Raw genomic sequence first — 13,387 nt, 5'->3', positions numbered from 1 at the left:
GGTGAAGGAAATGAATACGGACTGAAAACCGAGGTCTGCCTTCATGTCCATACTTTTTCATCCATGCATTGAGCCCAGAGAATCGCTAAGATTGTTGAAATGTAGCGCTGCCGCTTGTACATTTTCCAGAGGACCGCTGTAGATACTACAGAGCAGAGCTGAAGAGCAGCACGTGGGTCGCTCGTGCTCGTACTCTCTTAGCCAGCTATACAAATCGGTATCGCTAGACGAGACTGCGACTCAAGCAGCCGCAGCATTCCGATTGCCAAGTAGATAGATGTAGAGAAGACTAGTAAGTTGATTCCTTCTTCAAGCAAGCTGCCCGGCAGGTTGCAGCCCTGCAACATGTGAAGAACTAGCTGCAGTAGTGCGGCATAGGCGTAATGATTGCCCGGTTCTTTACCCCATAAAGAGAGACAGGCCCGATGCCGGAGATTATTTGCGAAGAGAATCCACAGGGTCAGCGTGCTGAAGCGTACAATCAGATAAGATTGACTTTCATTTCGATGTGCATCATACATAATGGTACCACCCCCACGGGACATAGCGAGATCGTGATGGGCAGTCTATGGCAAAACCAAGCGTGTCTTCTCATAGTCTTTGCACGCCCTACTCTGTAGGTCAATTTCTAAGACGGCTGGTCGTATTAGTGGTGAATAAGATCTTTTACTGTTTCGCTTAAATGCAACAAGCCATTTAACCCCAAACCCCCAAGGCGCTTGGCGCGGGTCCAGTTCCATCGGCAAGACAAAGAGTAAAGGGTGGGAATATTGTATCTGTGCCTGTGCCCGTGCCTGTACCCGTGGGTGGCCGCCTGACACTGACTCTGGGCATGCCGTACCGAGCTCGGGATGACTGAATATGAGTGAAGAAAGAGATCGGTGTTCTCGGACACCGACCGACTGGACTCTTGGAGCGGACTCGGCTTCTCCTTTGGTCGTGAACGGGCGATGGATCGCTGAGGATCTGCAGCCTAGACGGACTAGAGACTCCACTGCCCCAGTTGAACCAGTGACTGTGCATTGCGAGCGAGTGAATATTCTAGGGTTGTTCTGTCGCTGTTGATCAGGGGTTATGGCAGGTGGCATGCAGGAAAGTTTGTAACAACCTGGTTGTTTCTGCATTATTGCGTCCTAGTACTCTGTCCTTCCTGGAAGTCAACCACAGGACGCACCGCATTTCCACGACCCCAGAGTGGAATGCCACTCAAGAACAAGACAGACACTAAGCGGAGCGAGCATCCCGCTGTGGATCTGCTCCTCTACCTAACATAGTCTGGGTAGGGAAATGCCAAGCAGGCTGTACACTTTCGTCTTCGAAGGGCATCCAATCCAAGCCCATGAGCGGAGCTAATCTATAGATGTTACGGAGCATGAGGATCCCCCACGGGCCCGGCCACAGCAATGGCATTCTCATGTGTCCAGGCCACAAAGCCTCGACGTGTGCTTCTGTACGCCGAGCCCCCAATTCCTAGGCTCTAACCTTCAGTATGCTGATGAGGTCAATGTTGATCGCATCCAAGAGGATTCGCCAAGCTATCTCGACCAAGATGCTTACAGAGCAGTCTGGTATCTCAACTCTTGTCGCGGGCTAGAATCTTCATGATGACCAAGATCGTGCTGAACCGTGCCTGAGCCATAGTGGATGGACCCAGCGAGCTCCATGTCTCGAAGCCCGAAGCACCAACAGCCGCCGCCAAACCCCATCCTCCATGGCCGCTGATCAGTCCTGGCATTGGTGTCGTCAATAAAACTGTATCTGGTCAAGCCGGCTAGGTTGAGGGCATTGTAGGCCTAAGGGCTCGGATATAAATGGGCCAACCCATCCCGCTCGAGAAGACGGACACCAGCCCAGCACAACATCCTTCAGCTCTTCAGCTTCCATCACCAAGAACTTCTTCAGAGTTCGGTATGAGACCTGACGAACAGCAGCCTTCCATCACTAACACTTCTCCAGGAAGCGGTCAAGATGATTGGCTCAATGGCATCCATGCGCGCTGCGCTTTTCTCCCTCCTGGCCCTGAACAGCTCAGGCGCCCTCGCGCACCGCTGGTGGAACTGGCAAAATGACATCACCTGCGAGTCGACAGCCTACTTCGTCCCCGAAGATGAAGCCGACCTGATCAGCTTCGTCAAGGAGCAGTACCCGCGAAAGACGATGCTGCGCCCCGTCGGCAACGGCCACGGCTTCGGCAACCTGACGACCTGCGTCAACGACGGCGAGACAGACCGCGACTCGTACATCCTCAGTCTGACCAACTTGAAGCACCTCAAAGTTGGCGAGAACAACACCGTCACTGTCGGTGGCGGCTGGGATCTCATCGATCTCATGCCCGAGCTGCACGAGCGCGGCCTGCAAGTGCGCAATCTCGGGAGTGAAAAGGTGCAGAACTACATTGGTGCTGCGACGACAGGAACTCATGGCACAGGCAAGGATAACCAGAACCTGGCTACTCAGATTATCGGCATGCGTATCCTAGACGCCCAGGGGACCATCCACACCATCACGAAGGAAAAGAACCCGGAGCTCCTCCAAGCCTTCGCAGTCTCCATCGGAGCCATGGGCATCATCGTCGAAGTCACCCTGCAGACCGAACCAACCAGTTACATGAAGCGGACATCCAAAGTCGTCGAGCTCAGCTCCAACATAACCGAGCTGTACCAAGAAATCGCGGGCTTCGCAGAACAATACGACCAGGTCAACATTCTCGGCCCACACCTTGACTGGGACGCCGACAAGCAGGAGCTTGTTCTCATTCCCGAGGCGACCCTCGTCTACTGGGAGCCTACAGAATTCAACGCCGTCCAAAACTGCTCCCTCGACTACTGCGCCAATGACTGCGGCCGCTGCGACCGCAACTACATCTGCTACGACACCAAGATGGATGCGATCGCCACCCCGCCCCCGGGAATCTGCTACCGCGGCTTCATGGGCCAATTCGAGCATTTCCTGCCCATTGAGTACCTCGCCGACGCAGGAGTTGACTACCTCAAGCACGCCAAGTCCCAGGAGAAACGTCTAGCACCCTACATTGCCGCACAAGGCGGCGGCGTCGAAGGCGACGCAAGCGCGGGCTACGTCTCCGACGATGTCACCGTGATTACGCGCTTCATCAAAGCCGACAATGCCTGGCTTTCGCCGCACAACAAGTACAGCCTCCCCGCGAACTCGAGCGGAGTGTTCGCGGCCCTTGAGTACTCGTGGATCCCAGCGTACAATAACTTCACGCTGCAGTGGTTCCACCAGGAACTGGCGAGCGAGTTCATTCCGGCTTTCGGGGAGGAGTATAATGTGCGTCCACACTGGAACAAGATGCTTTTCAATAACGGAACTTACTCGGAGACGATTTACCCCAAGATGAATGAGTGGCTTGAGGTTCAGGAGCGCATGGATCCGAATTGTCAGTTTGTGAACCCGTTTATTGTTGAGAGTCTGGGGATCGATCGGTGCAGTGGGTTGTTTGCGTAAAGAGGGGTCCTGTAACCTCTTATGATTGACAAGGACTGACTTGTCACTGATATGTCTTGACCTTAATGAGACTGTAATCACTTCTCTTTTATTCATGAAGTTCGACGATTGAAATGAGACGATAGTAGAGATAGCTGCGGGTTTCTTTCCAACTGACAAGTGACCACCGATCTTCCGCAATGGTAACGCAGAACTCAACCAGAATTTCCGGTGTCCATACCAGACGGTTGTATGTTCGTTAGGCAATATCTATACCTGACGTTTGTATGGCGGACCACCAGGCCTATTCCCTACAAGGTGGGGATCTAATAAAAAGAAAAGCCCTGCTCCTTCCTCAATTGTTCAGTACCGTTCGAAAACAAACCCCTCCTAACTTCCAGGTCCTCAAGGCAAACGCGCTGGCCCCCAGGAAGCTGACCAAACTCTAAGCAAGCCCGGGTAGTAGCGCGATGCCGACATCTTAATGGATCTTTATCAAAGGTACCTATCATGTGTGATGCATTCTGCTAGTCCTATGGAACGGTAGCCTAGGCAGGCCACATCTAGCAAAGCAATCTTATAAGAGCGAGAATTGAACAGCTAGAGAGTCCTCGGTGTGAACAGCCACCGCTACCCAACGCTGCATTTGGCTCAACATAGTGATCCGCGTACAGATCTTCTATTCCAGTCTGTAATTGCGGGCGGTCGTGGTTGTACATGAACAAGGCCTTGATGTTCACGAGTCAATTCCAGACGGCTAGGTTTGATGTATCCCCCAAGGCAGCTAAGTGAGTTAAGAGGTTAAATTTTGTCTTTTAGAGCTTAAGTCTTTACATTCAGCACCACGCATGCTTCTGGTCCTGTATTCCTTTCTAGATCGACCAACGATAAATGGTGCTCTGCTACGGCTTCATAGTAAACGGACTTCTGGACCGTAAACTAAGAGACCATCGGTTCCGTCTGTCTATACATCGCATGAAGAAACGACTGATGCCTCGACAAGAGGACAAATCATTATATCCTTGATCCCGTTGCTTACCGGTCTCATCATTAAGCGAGTCTGCAAATTGAAAGAGTCTTCTATTAGAGGATTGCCGCAGCATAGCATGAGGTAACCACCACTGCCTTCTTCACGCGGTACGTTCTCTGCATTTGTCACTGCAACCAAATTCCGAGAAGAAAACACAGCTACAAACTGTACGGGTGGGTGCCTTATATGATAAATTAGTACCTAGGCTCAAGCAATGCACGTTAGGGAGTTCACTACTCCAACTAGTGAGCGAAGTAACCAGCCGATTGAAGTCGTCCGGTTTGTTTCATCAACCTCTGATCGGGGCAAGCCGGCGACTATTTCGTGAAATACTTATTGGCCTCACTGCGGTTCAGCAACCGTCCGAACTGCTCGTGATGCCAATTGAGAATAATGGAAGTCTAGACCTTTTAGGGCGGCTTGGAAACTGTACCTATAGATTCTTGTCCTCGGCGACGGTCGGATACGTGTTCAATGGCGTTTGCTTTTACATGAGGCAGTGGTGCTCAATGGACCGTGACAATCAGGTGAAAGGCAGCTGCAAATTCACCGAGTAATCAGAGAGATAGACACGGGGTTCTGAAAGCAGCCAGGATGGCGTGATTGTGGTGTTCGAGGTATACCCTGCTTTCCGCGGTTAAGGTAGAAGCAAATCCCGATAGCTGATACGATAAGACAGCTTTGACGCCGAGATCAGGATTGTGTCACCCTGGAATGTGCGTAGAGGGCCCACAGACATGCACTCCAACCCCTGTCAAGTCTAGTACGAAAGATACTCGCCCGTAAAGCAACCTTGTACAGGTGAAGAATGCGGGATCTGCACCGTTATCCGTCACACCCGCAGACCCACCGGTGTATCAAGTCAAAGCCCTAGGCAGATCGATCCAAATCCCGGGGTGCCTCAGGCGGAGTCAGGCCATACTCCAAACACCGAAATGCAGTATCAAGGACCGATCCCGGGTGAGCCGAGCGAAGTGACCTGGGAGAGGTAGGAGGGCAGTCGGGGTATAAAGGTGCTTGAATTGTACGGACTGCTATTGCTCTATCATCAGTCACTTGATCAACCTCACTATCTGCTCGATCAGATACCGCCGTTTTCAAAACATCTTATTAGCAAAATGACCCCTGTCCTGAAGAAGTACAAGGCCGCCGCCGTCAACGCCGAGCCAGGCTGGTTCGACCTTGAGGAATCCGTCCGCCGAACCATCCACTGGATCAATGAGGCCGGTCAGAATGGCTGCAAGTTCATTGCCTTCCCTGAGCTGTGTACGTTCTTCTGCCTCATCATTTTCCAATATTCCCATCACAACCCTAACAAGGGCTCCTCATAGGGATCCCCGGCTACCCTTACTGGATGTGGAAGGTAAACTACCAAGAAAGCCTTCCCCTCCTCAAAAAATACCGCGAGAACAGTCTCCCCTCCGACTCGCCCCAGATGCAATCCATCCGTGAGGCAGCCCGTGCAAACAAGATCTTCGTCTCGCTGGGCTACTCCGAAGTCGACCTGGCCAGCCTCTACACCACTCAGGTGCTCATCAACCCCGCCGGCGAAATTATCAACCACCGCCGCAAGATCCGTGCCACACACGTCGAGCGCCTTGTCTTTGGTGATGGGACTGGCGATACCACTGAGTCTGTCGTCCAGACTGAAATTGGACGCGTTGGACATCTTAACTGCTGGGAGAATATGAACCCCTTTATGAAGGCTTACGCGGCTAGTCTGGGCGAGCAGGTCCATGTTGCTGCTTGGCCGCTTTACCCTGGCAAGGAGACGCTCAAGTACCCTGACCCGTACACGAACATTGCTGAGGCGAACTGCGATGTATGCGATATTTCCCTTGCGCTTTCGGTCTTGTGGAACTAATCATCGTCCAGCTCGTTACGCCCGCTTACGCTCTCGAAACGGGAACTTACACCCTCGCCCCGTGGCAGACAATCACCGCCGAGGGAATCAAGCTGAACACGCCTCCAGGCAAAGAGCTCGAAGACCCCAACATCTACAACGGCCACGGCCGCATCTTCGCGCCCGATGGACAGAATCTTGTCCCGCACCCGGCCAAGGACTTCCAGGGTCTTCTTTACGTCGATGTAGGTGTACCATAAAGATACTAAGCGAAGAGGCTACTGACAACGACCAGATCGACCTCGACGAAATCCACCTCACCAAGTCCCTCGCTGATTTTGTAAGTCTCATTCCTCATACCACCCAGCGTTATAGAGCTTCTGCTAACTGTATGATTAGGGCGGCCACTACATGCGCCCCGACCTCATCCGCCTCCTTGTGGACGGTAACCGCAAGGACCTTGTTGTGAGCGAAGACCGTGAGAAGGGCGGCGTCAAGTATACTCGGACTGTTGATCGGGTTGGTCTCTCGAAGCCGCTTGATGTTCCTGTTTCTAAGCCTGCTGAGGAGGAGGAGTAAATGGTTCCCTCGGTAGAGCCCCGCTAGGCTTATGGATACCAGGCGGAATGGGTGGTTAGTGTATTATATAAAGGAATGATGGTAGAATCTCAACTTCTTAACAATATAGTTGGCCGAAAGTATGGGGTTTGTTAGGTTGTTGCAATATTCTTCTAATACTGCGTCAAACGGCTCTGGCTACAGGACCCCGTTATCTTGTCTACGGCTAATCCTTCCCTATAATATAATTTAGTCTCTTATAAATAACTAACCGCTACAATGCTTTTTAGCTAGCCTACCACCCACCCTTAACTTAAAACTAGAATCTCCCTCATCGGAATCCTATCTTATCCTACCTCTAAGGACCCTGACTCTCTGCCACCCTCACCCCTAACCCCTAAGACCTTAAAATAGTTCGTCATTATTTCCCCTCGCTTGTGCTCACCGTGACATCAATTTTGTAGCACTGAGTGTTGTCATTAATCGCCGACGAGAAGAGAAGAGTGAATACCAGGGCTTTGCCCTTCTTCCTTTGCAGACTTTTATCAATATATTCGGTTCGGCTTCGCAGAACCGAGCCTGACTTCATGCTGCGAATGGCAAGGGTTTGGAAATATGGTTTCCATGGCAGAGTGGAGGATTTTTGCTTGATCCCCGGCCGCATTGAGGGCCGATGCAACGCCTGCATGCTGCCGGGATGATGGTGGTAAGGCAACTAAAAGTTTTAGTAACATCATGTTCTCTCTAATTCTGCTTAGGGTTCTGGTCGCCTCGTCGAGCTCTCTGATTTGTCTATCGAGCGGGTCTCGCCTCATAGGGAAATATGATCTTCTTTGGTAAAGCATATCGGCCCTGACCTGTTTTTGACAAGTTCAGAAAGCCCTTGCTAAAGGTACAAGTTTATCGGCATCAGTGCTAATTATGCCAACCATGAAGGGGAAGGGTTCTGGCTCACTTACTGGCATAGGGCCCAAGCCCTCAATGCTTGCTACTAACTCAGCCAACACCATGTGGCATCTGTCGATGGCATCCAAATACACCCCCTAATCATCTCCCAGGCAGTCGTTCACGGCATCTGCCACATCGGACTCCTCGAAAACCCATCGACTCACGTGGACCACGGATCGATCGTACTCGTCCCCAGCGTCGGTCAAGGTGATCTGGATGCCACTCATAAGAAGGTAGTGCTGGGCCTTCAATGTTTGAATCAAGCGTATGATAAAGGGCAGGGGGTATGCTCAAAGAGAATAACGGGCACCATACCTACCTATTCATGTCGATACTTGTCACTCTGGGCGTGGAGATTTCAAAAATGGTACCTGAATCTTGGTGTCGTTTTGAAGTCCTCCTAATCTATGAATGGACCTTTGATATTTCCTCTCTTCGCCTTTCATGGAACTACATTCACACTCAGGTCAGACAAACAAAGCATTTCGATCTATAAAAATTACCCTATTCCGCAGCTCAATATGCATATACTTCTTCACAAATATTCTCCCATACCAACATATAACATCATAATAATAAGTAATATCATGCCGATAGATATGCTTTATACCCTACGCGAACACAACACTTCCCCCTAGCGATACCGCCCAATCTCCCTCTCAATCCTCAACATACTCCTTGGCCACCACTCCCCCAAATCTCCCACCCCCTCGGCAGCCGTATCTGAGTTCGCATCCCCACCCGGCCAAAACCGATGCACAAACCCATCCCCAAACCGATTCACCATCCCAGCAAGTGTAATATCCGGTAATTTACCTATCCACCAGCTCTCCTCACCGACTAGGAACATGAGCACGGACCAGTGGGCGTAGATGTCTAGTGCTAGGGCTTGTTCTATGCTGAGATCGAGCTCGCCGTCGAAAGTTTGTAGAGCTGGGTCGACGTGCGGGTTTGCATGGTCCTGCTTTGCTGGTCCCTCAAGGCGCCTATCTAATAGCGGGAGGATGAGATCGAGGTACGCCATTGGGACTAATGGGAGGAACGACAAAAATGGGCGCGTGAGATGGTCTGTGCATGACGGTGTTGACGGCCGGGCCGTGAAGTCGACGAGCCAGGAGGGGACCTGTGGGAGGTTCGGGGTTCTCGTCATTGATAGCGGGAGTTGTATTGGTAGCGGGCTGGGAAAATCTAGAGGGTTAGATGTTGCCTGTGAGTAGTGGGAGATGGATGTAAATGCGGCAGAGCGAAGTGTCGATAGGATCTCGAGGGCCTCGGCGCATGCAGATAGAGCCTTGCTATGCCCCGGTGAGAAGAATATGGCTGCGTCCAGACGTTCCTGGAGTTTTGAGAATGCGGCGCCGCTGGTTTCTTTGATTATGTGGTACATTGGGTGATGGTGGGATGGCGGGGTGGGTAATGTCGCTGGGGAAGTTGGGAGAGGGGAGTAGGAGTCCATCGAGTCGATGTCCTCGGGGATTGAGTTTGCTGGGATTGAAATAGGGCCCGGCGATGAAGCAGCGTCAGCTTCCAGAGCTCGTATGGTAGCCGTAATCCCCCTGGAAAGAATAATCACATCTAGCGGCGTCGAAGCCAGCGGCTTTGCGACCCGGACTTGCGCACCACCCCTCCGATTCGAAATCCAGTGATTAATCTGCTGACTTGACGTCGCAAAGGGGACGAGCAACGGCGGCGCCGCAAGTAGGGGCTCTGCGTTTGCCGCACGCGGTCGCGAGATCAGCTCTCGCAACCTCTCGCTGGCCGCATTGTAATGTCTATACCCTGTCATGAGGATATTGCTGACGGTGCTTACATCCGGAGGGGGATCTCGATAGATCATGTCGCAGCACATGCAAGCTGCTGAGACGGCGAGGATGGAATGATAGACTGTTCTGCTGCGCAGGGCCAGTGTCGGCAGGCATACTTGCAGTGCGTGGAAGTCGCGCGTGTTGGAGGTGAGATTGCGGCTTGTATGCTGGAGGTAGTGGTGGTAGAGGCCGGTGTCTGATGTGTCGAAGTTCAAACTGAAGGTGAAGTCGAAGCTCTGGGTTGGCTCTACTAGCTGTAGGCGCGACAGCGAGAGCCTTGAGATCTCGTCTGTTGTGGACAAAGATGGAGATTGTCCACTGCGCGGGCTTGGAGTCGGTAGAGACAGAGGCCGGTCAATATGACTCTGCTCTGGCTCGCTTGCAGAAGAGTGCGCCGTGGCTAGTGGTGGTTGATAGATGCATTCCTGCATAGTCAAAATACATCGCCCGCACGAGGGTTTTTCCTCGTCGCACTGTCTACTGCTTAGCATTTGTCTGAAGAGCAAGAAGTAATAATGACTCACCTTGATCCTCCTCCGCTTACACTCCATACACCCATTCCTCGACTTGCGATGGCGGCGCCTAGGCCGAAACTTGGACTGTGCTTCAGGTGTCAACATTGTCTCGTCGATCCGTAACTTCGTAATGTTTACGATGTTGTATCCACACGAGCGAAACGGCTCTTTAAATCAGAGACGAAAATGAAGCCCAGGCTCCAGGCCAAAGCCACCATTCAGCCCTGTGCTCAGCCGCGGGGTGGGCTTCCCGCCAAGCTCGTATTTGGAATACTTTAATGGAGATGGAAACCAATAAGATGTTGGTAGGGTTGTGGTTGGTGGAGGCCCTACACAGCCCCCACGGTGCGATCTTATTCCAAATCCGACCAACTGCTGGCTGGCTGCTTGATGGCGCAAACATCCTGCACCCTTCACCGATTGTTCTGGAACGCGAATAGCGTTCTGTCTCTGTATGACATCCCTTGCCGAGCCGTTCATCGGTCTGGAGTTACCTTCTGACAGGTTCGATTGAGGTTCGGGAACCGTAGGTAGGGGACTGGTGGCTGCAATGTAACGTCACCACAGCCACGTTGTCGTCGGTCAAGTCGTGACGTCTTTGCGCATGCATCAGCTATGCCATTCTGGCAAGTCTATACGCGAGGGCGCTGTGTCGGAGAGACAACATCTCTGCCGGAATTGGTCTGGTCATGTCGCTAAATGGTTGGTAAATTGATGCGTCCTTACAAGAGTATTAGAGAACAGCAAAGAAGTCCGACAGGTTGAATATGGTACCCCGGTGAATTCAACAAATGCTATTGCAACTGTCCCAGGGAAGGCAAGATGAGAGGAGGAACAACCCCAATCCAGCGAAATCTCAAGTAACTGCATCTCAAAATGGAAGGCGCTCCCCTGGACCGGGACCAGGGTTTGCGGGGGAGGGTCATAACCCCAGTGGGTCAGTCACTATAGCAGATAGTTATGAATAAGGAGACTCTTTCTCTCAACTAGTCAACGTGTTACTAGTACCTTGAAACGCCGCATACTCCTTAGAAACAATCAATCAAAGGGACAACATATTGATACACAAGCTCATTCCATCCACCTCGACAGCCCAGACTCAAGGATAAGTCCCCCCCTCCTCACAAACCCTCTTAAACACCTCCTCCGTATGCCCAATGACCCTCTCAACAGCGCCCTCCCCCCTCGTCCGCTCAAACTTCTTATTGGGCGGAAACACCTCTCCATCCCAACTAACCCAGTAGCACCCACTGCCCTTCTTCCCAGTACTCCCCACCGCAACATCCCCTCCCTCCAGGTTATTCTCCCCAACATTCAACGGCGGATACCTTCCACTCGTCCCCGCAAATAGATGCCTCTCCCCACTCTCCTGAAGCGGAACCATAAACGGCCTGAAGACAATCCGCGCAATGGGGGTTAGGATTTTCGAAAACGGTACGTCGCGCGTGATCCCTGTATCCACGCCAGACGGGTACGCGTGGACAAAGCTCGTGCGCGGGTACTTCTGCGCCATCCCCTCGAGGTAAAAGTTATTCATGAGACTCGCGTGGTGGCCGCAGTTCTTGAGGCTGAAGGTATTCTTCAAACTTAGATCATCCCAGTTAAGTTTTCCTGCCCCGCCGACTGCGACGGAAACGGTTGGGTCGAGGACTGAGACGACGCGGGAGAGCGTGCTATTGTCGTTCTCCGCGGCTGTCGATAGGAGAGGGAGTAATTGGTGCACGAAGCGCATACGCGCGTAGTAATGCAGGACGAATTTCGTATCGAGGCCTTCGCTTGTTTCGTCGCGGCCTTTGAGCGTCATTGTGCCCGGTGTCATGAAGAGGAGGTTAAGCTTTTCTTCGCGCGCTTTGATTTGGTCGCAGACCTTGTCGACATTTTTGAGAAGGGTGATGTCTGCTTGCAGGAATGTAGGCTGGGCTTTTGGGTTTATGGAGTGGATGTTGGCGATTGCCGCGTCTGCGGCGGATTGCGATCGGCCGATAAGGTAGATTCTCGGTGAAAGGGTGTTGCGCGCGAGAGTGAGGGCTGTGGAGAGGGAGATGCCGGATGTTCCGCCGACTGTGCCTGTCTGTTAAGAGGGGGTTCTGTATAGGGGTTGCGGGGTATCGTACCGAAGACAGCGACGAGGCCCTCGCCGAGCGATTTGAGCGATGCGTTGTGGGCACGAACGGTTTGGAGATTCACCATAATGACTTCTTTTTTTCGCTTTAGCAGATATTTTGGATGATTGAAATGAGAGAAGACAAGATGGATTCGTGTCGCGAAATACAAACTGAAGGAAAGAAGTGGCTGACGTGATCCACGGCCGCAGGTTACACGGACATACCAAGATACCAAGCCCAAACGCCGAACAAAGAAAGTCAACAAATCATGGACAATTAAATGGAACTATGAAGTCTGCTCTTTCATACAATGTTCCTCCCTCGTAGGATGTTCTGCCCCCGCCGGACTCCCCGGGAGTTCCTGTCCAACCCTCCGATCATATTCAATCGGGCGACCATCTAGTCCACTAGGTCCGTCGGTCTTCTCAAGATCTCGGTACTGCAGAGTAGGTAAAATAAGCTTATTATTCACCGAGCCGTTTGGTTTCTCCCAGGTAACATACCATAGGCTGCTCCGAATATGGAGGCGGAGCGTCTAGACTCCCGGCAAGCTGGGCCTGGGCCTGGGCTTGGGCCTCTTGCCTCGGCTTCTTGCGCTCATGCCAGTATTTTCGGGTCAGGATGTTTCTTGTCGATGTTGGCTCGGTCTCGGTAGATATTGATGGGGCTCTCGGAGAATATGGCGGGATGGCTTTTTCGCTCTCTTGAGCATCCAACTCTTTCTGTTTCTTTTTGTCGTGCTTGTCTACGATCTTGACGGCGAGAAGAATTCCGCCGATGAGGATGAGGGAGGCCATTGGAATTATGAAATTGGAGTTGTCTAAAATCTGAGACAGGGAAAACTATAGGGTATTGGTTTCCGAAGTATTGAGTTGTTGTGGTGTGTCTCTTGGTATGTGGCACACAAGTATAGATATACCAGTATCCAACTCTCCAAGCGCATACGAACCACTACAACAAAGTTGCGGCGCAGCACTCAATTCCAAACCTCAACTCGCAGTATTCGATCCTCGTACAAGCCTCATAAGCACCCAAAATCCAAGAGTTCCCTCGATCCAAGGGTAGGGCTGACTGAGCTGTTAGTGCCGTGCTCGTGAGCGTAAGCGTATCCGTAAGCGTAAGCGTATTCGGTCCGC

General features: G+C 52.0%; 5 protein-coding genes across 5 annotated transcripts; 2 read left to right on the top strand and 3 right to left on the bottom strand.

Annotated features, from left to right (window-relative positions):
* Window positions 1-1,968: 1,968 nt before the first annotated feature.
* Window positions 1,969-3,559, top strand: BDV17DRAFT_301338 (FAD/FMN-containing dehydrogenase; the record flags this gene model as incomplete). The annotated part of the gene is made up of 1 exon (XM_073764235.1): window positions 1,969-3,559. One exon carries the CDS (start codon window positions 1,969-1,971, stop codon window positions 3,466-3,468), a length of 1,500 nt encoding a protein of 499 aa, XP_073610905.1. The 3' UTR covers window positions 3,469-3,559.
* A 1,983-nt stretch (window positions 3,560-5,542) lies between these two features.
* Window positions 5,543-6,999, top strand: BDV17DRAFT_222586 (carbon-nitrogen hydrolase family protein). The gene is made up of 5 exons (XM_073755639.1): window positions 5,543-5,743; window positions 5,809-6,299; window positions 6,353-6,565; window positions 6,616-6,660; window positions 6,720-6,999. Exons 1-5 carry the CDS (start codon window positions 5,596-5,598, stop codon window positions 6,897-6,899), a joined length of 1,077 nt encoding a protein of 358 aa, XP_073610904.1. The 5' UTR covers window positions 5,543-5,595; the 3' UTR covers window positions 6,900-6,999.
* Window positions 7,000-8,457: 1,458 nt separating this feature from the next.
* BDV17DRAFT_275527 (Zn(II)2Cys6 transcription factor) lies at window positions 8,458-10,336 on the bottom strand (the record flags this gene model as incomplete). The annotated part of the gene is made up of 2 exons (XM_073759227.1): window positions 10,156-10,336; window positions 8,458-10,104 (listed from the first exon to the last, which is right to left on the bottom strand). The coding sequence occupies exons 1-2, from the start codon at window positions 10,249-10,251 to the stop codon at window positions 8,461-8,463; spliced, it is 1,740 nt and encodes a 579-aa protein (XP_073610903.1). The 5' UTR covers window positions 10,252-10,336.
* A 235-nt stretch (window positions 10,337-10,571) lies between these two features.
* BDV17DRAFT_275525 (uncharacterized protein) lies at window positions 10,572-12,443 on the bottom strand. The gene is made up of 2 exons (XM_073759226.1): window positions 12,261-12,443; window positions 10,572-12,207 (listed from the first exon to the last, which is right to left on the bottom strand). The coding sequence occupies exons 1-2, from the start codon at window positions 12,334-12,336 to the stop codon at window positions 11,246-11,248; spliced, it is 1,038 nt and encodes a 345-aa protein (XP_073610902.1). The 5' UTR covers window positions 12,337-12,443; the 3' UTR covers window positions 10,572-11,245.
* A 94-nt stretch (window positions 12,444-12,537) lies between these two features.
* BDV17DRAFT_295787 (uncharacterized protein) lies at window positions 12,538-13,048 on the bottom strand (the record flags this gene model as incomplete). The annotated part of the gene is made up of 2 exons (XM_073763147.1): window positions 12,538-12,690; window positions 12,755-13,048. The coding sequence occupies 2 exons, from the start codon at window positions 13,046-13,048 to the stop codon at window positions 12,538-12,540; spliced, it is 447 nt and encodes a 148-aa protein (XP_073610901.1).
* Window positions 13,049-13,387: the final 339 nt, after the last annotated feature.

The sequence above is a fragment of the Aspergillus undulatus genome, assembly GCF_047715775.1.
Source record: "Aspergillus undulatus strain CBS 261.88 unplaced genomic scaffold BDV17scaffold_75, whole genome shotgun sequence".
Classification (NCBI taxonomy): domain Eukaryota; kingdom Fungi; phylum Ascomycota; class Eurotiomycetes; order Eurotiales; family Aspergillaceae; genus Aspergillus; species Aspergillus undulatus.
The sequence above is the reverse complement of the archived record's forward strand: the minus strand, read 5'-3'. Positions and strand labels throughout refer to the sequence as shown.